We start from the raw sequence: 12,822 nt of genomic DNA, 5'->3' as shown, positions 1-12,822 counted from the left end.
TTTTAAAATTAGTTTTTAGTTTTTTACTAGTCAAACTCTGATATATTGATGTATCGATTACATCTGCGCTTGATTAAGTAGTCTCTGATCGCGCGTGCGCGCTTGACGTTCTCCCTTTCGCTGAAGCTTCTGCCATGGCGCCGCTCGTAAGTGCTCATATGCTTCAAAATGGCTTTTAATTAACACATTTCCTCTACAATGTATGTAGTCGTATTTGTGAAAACGGCAACGTATAAAATCACTCTACCATATTATACGCTTACACACGGGTTTCCCCTCTGCTAGTTTTGGTTATATTTGGTCTTATTTTACTGGCCCGAAGTTAATAAAGCTAAGCTAACCGCTAATGCTAACTGGCTAAGAGCTCTGTCAGTGTGTTCAAGCATAAATACCTTTTGCATTAACATTTTTTTTAACAGAACATGTGTAACTGGCACTCTGAGTTTAATTATTGTTATATCTATATCTATATGTTATATCTATATATAACAGGACCTGGACTTGTATTGCTTTATTAATATATGCTTTTTGTTCATGCTTACTGGTTATTTATTTATTTATTTTTAGAAAAAGCAGCCGGTGACGACCAAAGGTGGCAAGAAAAAGAAGCAAGTGCTGAAGTTCGCTCTAGACTGTACTCACCCTGTGGAAGATGGCATCATGGATGCTGCCAACTTTGTAAGATATTGGCATTCAATTTACATTTTGTGCATTTAGCAGACACTTTTATACGAAGCGACTTACAGTACAGTGACAGTATATATTGTCTAAGCAATTGAAGGTTAAGGGCCCACCAGTGGCAACCTGGCAGTGGTGGGGCTTGAACCAGTGACCTTTTGATTACTAGTCCAGTACCTTGGGCCCTGCTGAGTCTGGTTCCTCTCAAGGTTTCTTCCTGTAATTTTAAGGGAGTTTTTTCTTGCCACTGTTGCCCTCGGTTTGCCTAACAGGGGTTTTTGTATCTGTTGTATCTATTTTGTAAAGTTGCTTTGAGACAATGTCTATTGTAAAAAGCGCTATATAAATAAAGTTGACTTGACTTGACTGCTAGGCTACGACTGCCTATATACCTATATATATATATATATATATATATATATATATATACACACCGACCATGCGTAACATAATGACCACTGATGGGTGAAGTGAATAACACTGATTATCTCTTCATCACAGCACCTGTTAGTGGGTGGGATATATTAGGCAGCAAATAAACATTTTATCCTCAAAGTTGATGTGTTAAAAGCAGACAAAACGGGCAAGCGTAAGGATGGCTAGACGACTGGGTCAGAGCATCTCCAAAACTGCAGCTCTTGTGGGGTGTTCCCGGTCTGTATCAGTGGTCAGTGTCTAAGGAAGAAAGAGTGGTAAACCGGCTCCAGGGTCATGGGCGGCCATCGCTCATTGATGCACGTGGGGAGCAAAGGCTGGCCCGCGTGGTCTGATCCAATAGACGAGCTACTGTAGCTCAAACTGCTGAAGAAGTTAATGCTGGTTCTGATAGAAAGGTGTCAGAATACGCAGTGCATCACAGTTTGTTCAATTTTATGCACGTTTGCGTGTACAGAATACCATGGTGTGTATAACTGAATGAAGATTAACAACGAAAAACATTCTCACATCACCGACATCACTTTGTGCAGTGTTTTTAAACTGTACAGTTGTGGAAAAGCAAAAAGGGTGTTTTACAAAGTAAGATAAAATCCACTTATAACTGCACAGGTCCATTACTAGATAAACGTTGAGTGTCATGTATCTATTTAATAAATACCTTTCTAATGGTTCTTGTATGCATTCTCACAGGAGCAGTTTCTTCAGGAACGCATCAAAGTAAACGGCAAAGCAGGAAACCTCGGTGGTGGAGTTGTATCTATTGAGAGGAGCAAGAGCAAGATCACAGTTTCTTCTGAGGTCCCCTTCTCTAAAAGGTTTGGAATTTGAATCTATTTTCTGACATAATTATGCTAATATATCGTGGAGTCATGTGACTTACATGTTTGTGTTTTGCTTGTTTATAGATACCTGAAATATCTGACCAAGAAGTATTTGAAGAAAAACAACCTTCGAGACTGGCTGCGTGTTGTGGCCAACACTAAGGAGAGTTATGAACTTCGCTACTTCCAGATCAACCAGGATGAGGAGGATGAAGAGGACGAGGATTAAACTGTTTCGTTTTGTATGTTTAAATAAACCAATTTAAAATGATCATTTCTACATGCTGTCTTTAATTCTTGTGGTTTTTGGCCATTATCAAATGAACCCTCATTGAGCACTATGTACCTCTATCTAGTACATATATGTAATTTTATAAGCTACACGCACTTATATGTACCATGTTGGTATAGAATTACTTACAAGCCCATCTGTTATGCCATGCAGACACATCTATCAAAAGGAACCCCCACTGACTAGATTTGGGTGATGGAATATTTTCAGCACTGAAATGACACTAATGTGGTAAGTGACCACAGGATAGATCTGAAGGTTTTTTACTGCATGTATGAGGTAGAGACTGAAATACACCCCCTTTTCTTTTCTGCGGGTGGCAACGTGGCTAAGTGGGTAGCACTGTCACCTCACAGCAAGAAGGTACTGCGTTCGATCCCCAGGTGGGGCGGTCCGGGTCCTTTCTGTGTGGAGTTTGCATGTTCTCCCCGTGTCTGTGTTGGTTTCCTCCGGGTGCTATGGTTTTCTCCCACAGTCCAAAGACATGCAAGTGAGGTAAATTGGAGATACTAATTTGTCTATGACCGTGTTTGATATAACCTTGTGAACTGATGAACCTTGTGTAATGAGTAACTACCGATACTGTCATGAATGTAACCAAAGTGTAAAACATGACGTTAAAATCCCAATAAACAAACAAACTTCTTTTCTGCAAATAAGTGAAATTTTTACATCCAAATTGGAAAAATGTTTTTATTGAAATCACGATCTAAATTTTAGTTAGAGTTCACTTTTTTCTACATCGATAAAGAGCTATTGCTGTTTTTAAAAATATACAATTTAAATATATAATATGTATACAATATTCTACACCAAGTCCAATTTCAAAGTAACGTTTCTGACTGAGTGTCCATCCACATTCTGAAACACATTCTTGGGTTTCCCCTTATAGTACCTAGATTCAGATCTCTTTACTTAGGGTGACAGTAAATCTGAAACATACAGCAGGAACACTGGGTGCCTACAAGGAAAATAAGATACAGGGGTACATTTCATTAACTGTCTATTATAGTTCCACTTTTCCTGGTCATAGTTGTGGTGGATCTGATTTGCTGGGAGAAAGTCTATCACAGGGCAGACACACACACACTTGTGGAGGTTTTTAGTAGCTTCAATTGGCCTGATTGTTGGAGAAAACTGACAGACACAAGCAGAACATGCAAACTCCACACATAAAGGACCCTGGCTTCCCAGACAGGCAATCAAACCAGTTATTTCTCGCTGTGCCACCACGATGCTCCTAGAACATTTCACACAGATAGTAACCAAAGGTGTGGATTAAACCTGGAACCCTTGTCTTCATGCGATAAGTATGTCTGTAACCAAGTCAAAAATGTGTAATATATTATAATATTTCAGCAAAGGTTCGACCTGTTCCAGCCTGACTGTGCCCTTGTGCAGAAAGAGAAGTCCACCGAGACTCGGTATGACAAGTTTGCTGCATTGGAACTTGGCCTTGCCCTAAACCCCACAGTACACATCAGTATATATTGAAATTTCAGTTGTTAGCCAGACCTTCTTATACAACCTTATACAATTTTGCCAGTTTTGTATCATGGGAGACTTTCATTTCAGCACATGCCATTATCCGTGTTTCTGACGCTCTTAATTAATTAATGACAGACCTGTTTTTTTGTGGTCCTTTTTTGCATCTGATCATTTGGACAAGTTTTAATGTAAGGTCAGTTCAGGTCTGGTATTTTAAAAAAAAATTGTATGAAATTTTAATGGGGAGCAAAATGTGACCAACTGTAGTCATTTACTAGTTAAACATACACAAAATTTAATGTTTTACATCACATTAATAACCTAATTTGGATAAGCTGCATGCCTATTTCTACTTACTCCCAAGTACTCAAAGGCACAACTGTTTATGGGTGTGTTTTTTAATCCAAACAGTTGCAGAACCTTAAATTCCCATCAACTTTTGACTTCAGCTGTATATTGTAAATGTAAAAACTTTAAAGATTATAATTTAGCAGCATGGTAGCACAACAGGTACATTTGTCTTCTGCACGTCTATTCCAGTCATAGTTACTATAAACTCCATACCAACATTAACAAACCTTTATTTAAAATGAAAATTGAAAAATTGCCCAATGTTTCAAGCATTACACAAATCTGTAAAACAGAACATAGCTTAACCTCCCAACATCCTGCACACAGACAATTCAAACAATGACTTTCAAACAATGACTTACAGGCAGGTCACTTCAATAACAGAAATAGAAATGACCAACAATTAAGCACAAGTCAAAGATGGCACAATTTATAAAACATGGTATGACGTGACCTCGTTCACTGAAAACAAACACGTACAGCTATGGTCCCAGATTACACAGACAGACATTATCTTTGGGACAACAAAGCACCACAGCCTGAATTACATCACTTAAAGGCACAAGCATGGAGTGTTTGTCTTCTCAGTGATAGTGAACCAGCCAAAGCCTTCTGCCTGAAATGATTTAGCACCAGATTTGAGAGACCAGAGGCAGCGTTTTTTTTCCAGCCAACCTCAAGGATAACAAAAACATGGGGGGAAAAAAAAAAAAAACAGTATAACAAAACACAGAATGTCCTTTAGGAATGTGAAGTAAAAGTCTGATGAAGTGTAAGTGCTTGGAGAGAGCCATATGATGTTCCCTCTTAGCTGAACATGTGGAGTAATAAAACCGGTAAATTCCGTTTCATACTGCAGTCCAAATTTATATCAGTTTATCACTTTACTTGCGACTTTTAATCTGTGGTCCTAAAAAAAAAAAAAACTCATCCCAACCAAACTGAACACTGATGACATAGTAGGCAAAAGGCTCTGAGTGGGCAACAGAAGCCTCTGAAGAACACGATTGACCTGATAGAATCACAGTGTGCGTGGGTTGTACTCTGGCAGCTTCTTTAGTTTCTCCTTCTCCTGATCGGTTTCCTGACGGGCAATAACCAGCGAGTGTGCGTAGCCCATCGTCACCTATAACACATTTACAGAGGATTGTGTGTTTAATAACGAATAAGTGTGGTTCCACAATAACATCATTTGCGAAATCAAGGTTTGAATACTAAATTTAAATAATTTTAAATACTGAAAAGCCAGAACCCAGAAAATAGTAAAATTACATGCAATTTCACTTCACCCCAGGATGTCTATATTTACATAATATCCAATTGGCCTGGCAGAACACTACATAAGCGTTTTTAAAGTACACTAGCATCAGGGATCTTCTAGGATGTGGGTCCTAGAAGGGTCACTCTGTAAACCATGCACAACCATAAACAAACAACCTCAAAACAAAATGGAAAACAGTGGTATTTTTTCAGAAGTAGAAATATAACTAATGGTTATAAAACTGAATGCATTTGTGATTGGTCATGATCAACCACGTTTTGGTCCTGAGGGCAAAATATTCGCAAAAAAGAGCTCAGCCACAAGGGGGGCGGGGGGGGGGGGCGGGGGGGGCTAAAATTCATAACGCACGTTTATAAGCCTTGATGGACAAATTCTGAACCTCTGGCGTCACCTCGTGGCAGAACTGTGAAATTGCGTGCAAGGCTAAATGCAACCAGACACACTTGGCGTAAAAGATCTCCGTGTTAGTCCCACCCTGATTCTGGGATAAAATCCATAAAGTGCAATTTGGGTCAACACCAGAAAGCAGTGTGCTATTGATTACAGACGCATTATCGCAAGTCACTGAATACAATGAGCGATTGAGGGTTAAGGGCCTTGCTCAGGGGCCCAACAGTGTCACCTTTGTGATGGTGGGGCTTGAACCGGCAACCTTATGATTACTAGTCCAGTACCGTAACCACTGGCCTATCATTTTAAGTTGACGCAAAACCATTCATTAGCTCATACGCCTCGAGTAAGAAAACAAAAAGGCTCAATGCTAGTGGTAATAAGCACCTTTTCATGTCATCAGTGCACAGCTTGTGAGACCAATAACTTGCAGCACAGGAACAACACAGTATGAACAAAGACGTGCGTTACAATATTTCCTTACATGTTCTGAATACACTCCATCCAAAGTTTTCACTTCCTGAGCGGTAGTGGATGACTTGGGTTTGTTGTCTCCATATCCCTACAAAACACACGCAAGGCATAATTCAGAAGTGTACTATAGTAAACGTGTGGATCTATGTCACATAATAAATTTAAACCAATAAATACCAGCTCTCCAAATGTAGGTGAAGGTCCCCAGCTTACAGTGCTCTCATCAGCAGCTATGATAATACTGCTCTTTCTGAGAAAACATAATGAAACGTCAATACAAGTTTATACAATGCAGAACAGTAGCAGTTATCATTTGTGTATTAAGCGCACAATCAAAGAAGCCAAGTTCTTACCCGCAGGCCAGACTGCGAATCTTCCAGCCACACAGGTCCTGCACAGATTTTGGGTACATGGTCGACTCACGAGATGTATTTGTCGCACCCCAGAAAAATAGACCACCTGAAAAAGAGACCCCAAAATTCTTACAATGGTTTTACCTGAGAGGGTACCATTTCAGTAGACAAGTTATCAGTACTTAGGTCATTTTGAAAGAGTCTTCTTACCCATTTCATTGACAGCAAAGGAACACTGGTATCCACAGTATATCTGGGCGGCACCACGTCCGGGGAAATCGAAGAGCTTGACCAAGCGAGGGACCATCTCATCCTTTTGTTCTGTATGGCCTAGACGCCCATAGCCTCCGAAACCCCAGGAGAAAACACGCTTCTGTGAGTCCAGCACCAGCTATTCATAAACAAAACAATGCTCAGTATATATTGCATAACCAACATACATTGCTACTCACTCACAATTTAAAAAGTTGGCCCTAGAGTAAATTTCCCAGTGGTTGTAATACATTTTCAGCCCTATAAAGGAATTACAGAATTATTCTATTAAGGCATTTTCTCCCAATCTAGTCAATCCAATTAACCAGCTGTTTCTCCTTCACTGCTCCAGACCACTGTCCTGTCTGAGAAGGGCCGTACAGAACACTCCCCCACGACACGTGTAGTGTCACCTGCCCGGCTTCACACAGGGATCAGTATAGTGTACAGAGTCACACACTGATCTCCATAATTACTTCTGTGCAGGCAGCATCGACCAGCCGAAAACAGTTCAAGATATGCAGATATGCAGGCATGCATCAGCAGAAGAGCTAGGCTACTGAAGAAATACTACACCACTAGTGCTTGTAGTAGTTAAATACCCACCCAACCAGTCAATTATTTATTTATTTTCGTTTTACACCACTTTATATGTGATTGTGTCATTTATGGCATTATTGGTGTTATAAGAAAATGGGTATTTAAAACATTTGAATTAAAGCATATGGATGTTTAAACATTTGAACACTAGAAACAAGCATTAAAATAAACTCTAACTCTCTAACTAAAGAGTTGACAGTGTGTTGTGGCTACTCACTGTGTGATTGCCACCACAGACAACATCCCGTGCCACGACATTGGGTACAGGAAGCACCTGGCCATCCTTGGTTTTCTCAATAAAAATAGCAACTCGACGAGGAATAAGCTCACAATCAAACTCAATACGTTGAGCCCTTGCTATGAACTTCCCATCAGAATTATGCCCTGGTAAAAATATAAAAAAAATACATTCAAAAATCCAGAATAGAACAATATTTAACAATTACACCTCTTTTAGGATGACAGTACTTTACCTAGCTGGCCGTATTCTGGACACCCAAAGGAGTAAATGTTACCCTTACAGTCCACCACCATGCTGAACTCAGCACCACAAGCTACTTTAACTATTGGCTGTCCGTTATATGCGACCTGTGGGCAAAATAGTTTTCATTAGCTTGAACTTTGACTTGACCAGTGTAAAAGAATGGCAAGAATTTTATACTCTCAACCACATCTGGGGTCCTGATCCCAAATTGAGCTGTTTTGGTCATTGCTCAACCAAATATTTGACAATTAATTTGGCAGTTAAAGAACACTTACAGAGTGGGGAGAATCATTAAACAAATAGTAAAATAAGTCTGTAATTGTACAAGTCTGAAACAGAACTGTGAATGTATTGTGTTTTTAACAGCAACTTGTATTGAAAAGTCTAATAAAGGCTATAAAAACATCACTTTTAAAACAAATCTAAACCTAAGCATTTAATAACACATAAAAGGAATTGTTTGTTGCTCTTGGAAACCAAAAACTGCTCCCCTGGGTGGAAACCTTAACCTCTTAAAAAACAAATGTTTTGCCATAAGCAACTCTGCAGGCTCAAACACACCCAAGTGAATCCAACGGTTCATTACATAGTTCAGGAAATGTGTCAGAGCAGAGAGCATTATCAAACAGTGCTTAACTTTATCCGTCTAGATTTGGAGTTGCGCAATACAAACTTGTGAATTCAAAGCAAACTTGGGCTCAGGAATCAAAAGTGAAGTGAGTCTTACTGTGGCTGGACTAAGAACTGCATCTGTCTGATTGCCTTGACCAAGCTGCCCGAGTTTGTTCTCTCCGAAAGAGTAGACAGTACCATTTTCTGCAGCAGAAAAAAAAAATCATTAGATAAATGATACTCCACCAGGGACGTACTGTACCACGTTGTGTAAACTGCATACCAGTTAAGGCAAGGGTGTGGTTCCGACCACAGGCAGCAGCCACTATCACCTCATCACCCAAACCCTCTACAAGCTTTGGGGCATCTAAGCGTTTGGTGTCTCCATGGCCAAGTTGTCCTCTCTCATTGCGACCTGGGCAGCAACAGAAAGTAAAGGGGAAAAAAACATTAATAAAAACAAAACAAACAAAAAGCTAAAACGTAAGATTCAAGTCATTCAAATCTGAAACAAGAAAATGTCTATTAATTAACCAAAACATTTAGTCATGTTCTTCCCATAACATTTTTTTAGTAATGATACTCACCCCAGCTCCAGAGTTTGCCCTCTGTTGTAATAAGTAGGCTGTGGGCAGCACAGGGCCCGGATACCACACTGCTGACGACTACATCATTCAGACAGCCATATCGGTGAGGACCCCATAGATTCTGTCCTAGGTTTCTGTAAGCAGCTATACACACACATTCCGTACTGTAAATGTAGGCCATGCTACATAAACACAAACTTTAGTCAGCCAAATAAAAACTGAACTGGTACCTTGCTGTTTCGGCACTTCTTTTCGCCCAATCAGATCCCAGTTAGTAGCACCAAAAATGAGCAGCTGACCTTTTACATTGGGTACCTCAAGTTTCTGCAAAAGAAGGGTCCATGTAAACAATGCTTAGAGCTAGAAATAATTTGACTACACAAAAATCCATAGTGTGCAGTAAGATCTTACAATCTTCTCCTTCACGTCATCAGACACAGTGACGGGCTGGAGGCCGGGTTTGGTGGCTTGCTTGCCTGGCTTCTTTGTGTTCTCTTGCTCAAAGTCATCGAACTCATCGTCGCTGCTGAACTCCCTGTCTTTCTTCTTACCACTTGCTCTCTTTCTCTTCACTCCACCGTTCCCGGAAACATCGGTCACCTTCTTGCGTGGCATAGTAGAGTCAAGATCTATTAAATGCAACATTTACCATAAGTATTGTGGGTGTGTGTTTGTTTATTAGGATTTTAACATCATGTTTTACACTCTTTGGTTACATTCATGACAGAAACGGTAGTTACTCATTACACAAGATTCATCAGTTCACAAGGTTATATCAAACACAGTCATGGACAATTTAGTATCTCCAATTCACTTCACTTGCATGTCTTTGGATTGTGGGAGGAAACCAGAGCACCTGGAAAAAACCCACACAGACACGGGGAGAACATGCAAATGCAAACTCCACACAGAAAGGACCCGGACCGCCCCACCTGGGGATCGAATCCAGGACCTTCTTGCTGTGAGGCAACAGTGCTACCCACTTAGTCTTCGTGCCGCCCGTATTCTAGATATTATTTGGGTAGTGGCGGCTCATACTTGGCACTAGAATGATACTAAAATCGTAATAACATGGTGGTGTGTTGTCCTGGTATATGTGTAGCAGGTGCAGCAGTGTTGTTGGGATTTTTGTTTAAACAACTCAATGGCAATGCTGGGAGAAAAGTAGGTACTCCAAGGCTTTACAGTCAACAGCATCCAATTACTACTACACTAGCCCACCACCATTAAGACCCAAGTTTGAATCTTGGCAGTGCTATCAGCCGACCAAGCATCTTTGCAGACATGATTGGCTATGTCTGTGGGGGGGGTGGATTGGTGCACTTTGAAGGGTATTCCCGCCCTGTGCAGCAAGGATAAAGCAGTTAAATGAAGGGGAAAAGAACTACAACTCATATTTACTTGTAAGGGATCATGGTATGGTTAGACGTAATCCAAGAACCACCAAACAAAGCTCGTCCAATCAATCAGCAGCTACTGAAACATGGGAGACCGTCCACAGTCAAGCATAATTTGCATCGACATAGACCTTAAGGCCGACATGCAAAATAAGCTCTTGATTACCTTTTTTTTGTCAGAACAGTCTCTAAACCCTTGCTGATGTTAAATCAGCTTTATTGTGGACAGTGTCACCCATGTTTCAGCAGCCGGATACTTTTGGATTTCATCTGACCAGACAAAACTTTCACTCAGCCAATGGTTATAGATTGGGTTTTCTTCCAGTCCTTAGCAAGAGACCATGTGCAGTCAAACTAGCCCTATTTATGTGGTCAAGAAGATTCACCAGCTAGGTTTCTACACCACAAAATACACAATGTACATTTGTAATTGTAAATGTTTCATGTAAATGTAACTAAATTTAAACATTTATTGCACTGAATACAAAATGTAATCCACATAAGTTATACATTTAGCCCAAGTAAATATATAAGTAGTAATTTAATTATTCCCAACATTGTTTAATCTTGACATATTATATCTAATAAACCTGAAGACACCCAACATGCTCCAATCGCCTGTGTTCTCCATGCAGTTTACATTTATATTTCAATTATGTATTACTTTTATTCTTGATAACAGAAGAAAAAAACAGATAAATATCACTACAAACCGAATGTTGTGAATGTTATACCACTTAAACCAAAAACTGGAGCAAATAGGGAAGAAAATAATGGACTAAATTGATGTGACTAACTTGGGAATCAGGCTCTGTGCGGATCACTGTTAATATTTAGTATTCCATTTAGGATTAGGACATCAGGCAATTGTTAGTATATTGTATTTTAATCAAAATGAAATAAATTAGGATATAAATAAGGGTATGGAAAATGTATTTCCCGAATGAGTGAGTGAATGTGTGAAGTGAGGACACTGGTGTAAAGTTAAATAAACACAAACTGTGCGGAACACGGTGAACCTGCGTTAGCCGTCGTGTGTGTTCGAAGAAAACAGAAAAGTTGGCAAGTTTTAAAGTTTGAGAAGTATTCTTTTAAACTGTTTGTTTACTAATTAGAGATTAGAAGTGCGCTAGTTTGCTAACCAGTCGCATAACAAAGAAACAAACGCAGCTAAGCTGCGTTTGTTTCTTTGTTATGCGGCTGGTTAGCAAACTAGCGCCGCTAGCAGCGCGCTAACTAAACAATTAACAATACCAAATGAAGCCTTTTTGAACGCTTCACCTTAAAACAACAGTTATACAAGTACATGACTAGTTAATAATGTAATTCAGCATACTCAAATTTAAAACCTTATTTAATATATAATTATTAATTATGCAAAAAAGAAGTTAGCCGCGTTAGCAATCAGCAACGCATTTGCATCCAACAAAGCATCTATTTCCAAACATCAAATATAACATGAACACATACCTGTGCAAACTTTCCTTCAATTCAAAACAAGCTATATAAGTTAGGAGTGAAAATATTCCTCAAAGCCGCTACAATCTGCCTTAATATATATATATATATATTTTTTTTTTTATAATAATATCAGAAGTGCAGATTTCCTGATTTTGCGGCTCCGCTCATGTCTCGCTGGCTGTTTTTTTGATTGATTTGGAACAAAAGAATCAACCGAGTCTCCGCCATCAAACCACGTGGCTTTAAGCTCGGTGATTCCTCGGTGTTAAATGGTTTAACAACAGACACAGACTGATAAACACAGATCTCTGTATCTGCTCAGGTTTTAAAAAGTAAACTTCGTGTGCAAACTTTTCCATCAGTTAAACTTTTCTTCTTCTTTAGGAAAATCTTAAGGTGAGTTTACCTGGTGATTAAATAAAACGATCTGGTGAATGTGATGCTCTTCTTATCTTTGATAAACAACAACCGTGTGGCTGACTATATAACTTGCATGCTTGTATACAGCCTGGGAACTTTCTTATAAACACATGGAAATTTAAACTGAAGCCGGGCTTGGAGTCGACTCCGAAAAGAGTCACTTGAAAAGAGTCGATTCCCACTTAGAACAGCAATTCGTGGGTAGCGTTGTCCCTGGTAAGTACCTACACCGATTAGGCGTGACGTCATGACCACCGTCCTAATATTGTCTTGGTCCCCCTTTTGCTGCCAAAACAGCCCTGACCCGTCGAGGCATAGACTCCACTAGTCCCCTGAAGGTGTGCTGTGGTATCTGATACAGTGGCGTAACTAGGAGCTCACGGGCCCCAGTGCAAAAAAAAAATTTGGGGCCCCTTCAACAAATTTCATATATATATATACA

General features: G+C 39.7%; 2 protein-coding genes across 4 annotated transcripts; one reads left to right on the top strand and one right to left on the bottom strand.

Annotated features, from left to right (window-relative positions):
• The first annotated feature begins 77 nt into the window (after positions 1-77).
• On the top strand, positions 78-2,208 carry LOC134333197 (large ribosomal subunit protein eL22-like). Its single transcript, XM_063015062.1, has 4 exons — positions 78-146; positions 568-678; positions 1,807-1,931; positions 2,022-2,208. The coding sequence occupies exons 1-4, from the start codon at positions 135-137 to the stop codon at positions 2,164-2,166; spliced, it is 393 nt and encodes a 130-aa protein (XP_062871132.1). The 5' UTR covers positions 78-134; the 3' UTR covers positions 2,167-2,208.
• A 2,073-nt stretch (positions 2,209-4,281) lies between these two features.
• On the bottom strand, positions 4,282-12,433 carry rcc2 (regulator of chromosome condensation 2). 3 transcript variants are annotated; one of them, XM_063015061.1, is made up of 13 exons: positions 12,367-12,433; positions 9,514-9,731; positions 9,333-9,426; positions 9,103-9,246; positions 8,799-8,930; positions 8,631-8,719; positions 7,893-8,007; positions 7,637-7,803; positions 6,778-6,958; positions 6,568-6,673; positions 6,392-6,464; positions 6,225-6,302; positions 4,282-5,194 (listed from the first exon to the last, which is right to left on the bottom strand). In XM_063015061.1, exons 2-13 carry the CDS (start codon positions 9,715-9,717, stop codon positions 5,090-5,092), a joined length of 1,488 nt encoding a protein of 495 aa, XP_062871131.1. In that variant the 5' UTR covers positions 9,718-9,731; positions 12,367-12,433; the 3' UTR covers positions 4,282-5,089. The 3 variants fall into 3 exon arrangements, with proteins under 3 accessions (XP_062871131.1, XP_062871130.1, XP_062871129.1); XM_063015060.1 differs by lacking the exon at positions 12,367-12,433 and adding an exon at positions 11,970-12,128; XM_063015059.1 differs by lacking the exon at positions 12,367-12,433 and having other exon boundaries at positions 9,514-9,949.
• Between the last annotated feature and the right edge of the window lie 389 nt (positions 12,434-12,822).

The sequence above is a fragment of the Trichomycterus rosablanca genome, chromosome 19, assembly GCF_030014385.1.
Source record: "Trichomycterus rosablanca isolate fTriRos1 chromosome 19, fTriRos1.hap1, whole genome shotgun sequence".
Classification (NCBI taxonomy): domain Eukaryota; kingdom Metazoa; phylum Chordata; class Actinopteri; order Siluriformes; family Trichomycteridae; genus Trichomycterus; species Trichomycterus rosablanca.
Note: the sequence above shows the minus strand (reverse complement) of the source record. Positions and strands in the feature narration are given on the sequence as shown.

Excerpts from the sequence above, each read along its gene's own strand:
- LOC134333197 (XM_063015062.1), top strand. Across the intron at positions 679-1,806 it reads TCATGGATGCTGCCAACTTT|GAGCAGTTTCTTCAGGAACG; the intron begins GTAAGATATTGG and ends GCATTCTCACAG. Across the intron at positions 1,932-2,021 it reads GAGGTCCCCTTCTCTAAAAG|ATACCTGAAATATCTGACCA; the intron begins GTTTGGAATTTG and ends GCTTGTTTATAG.
- rcc2 (XM_063015059.1), bottom strand. The coding sequence starts at position 9,747 with ATGTTGCATTTAATAGATCTTGACTCTACTATGCCACGCAAGAAGGTG. Across the intron at positions 9,427-9,513 it reads ATGACGTGAAGGAGAAGATT|AAACTTGAGGTACCCAATGT; the intron begins GTAAGATCTTAC and ends CTTCTTTTGCAG. Across the intron at positions 8,720-8,798 it reads CCACACCCTTGCCTTAACTG|AAAATGGTACTGTCTACTCT; the intron begins GTATGCAGTTTA and ends TTTCTGCTGCAG.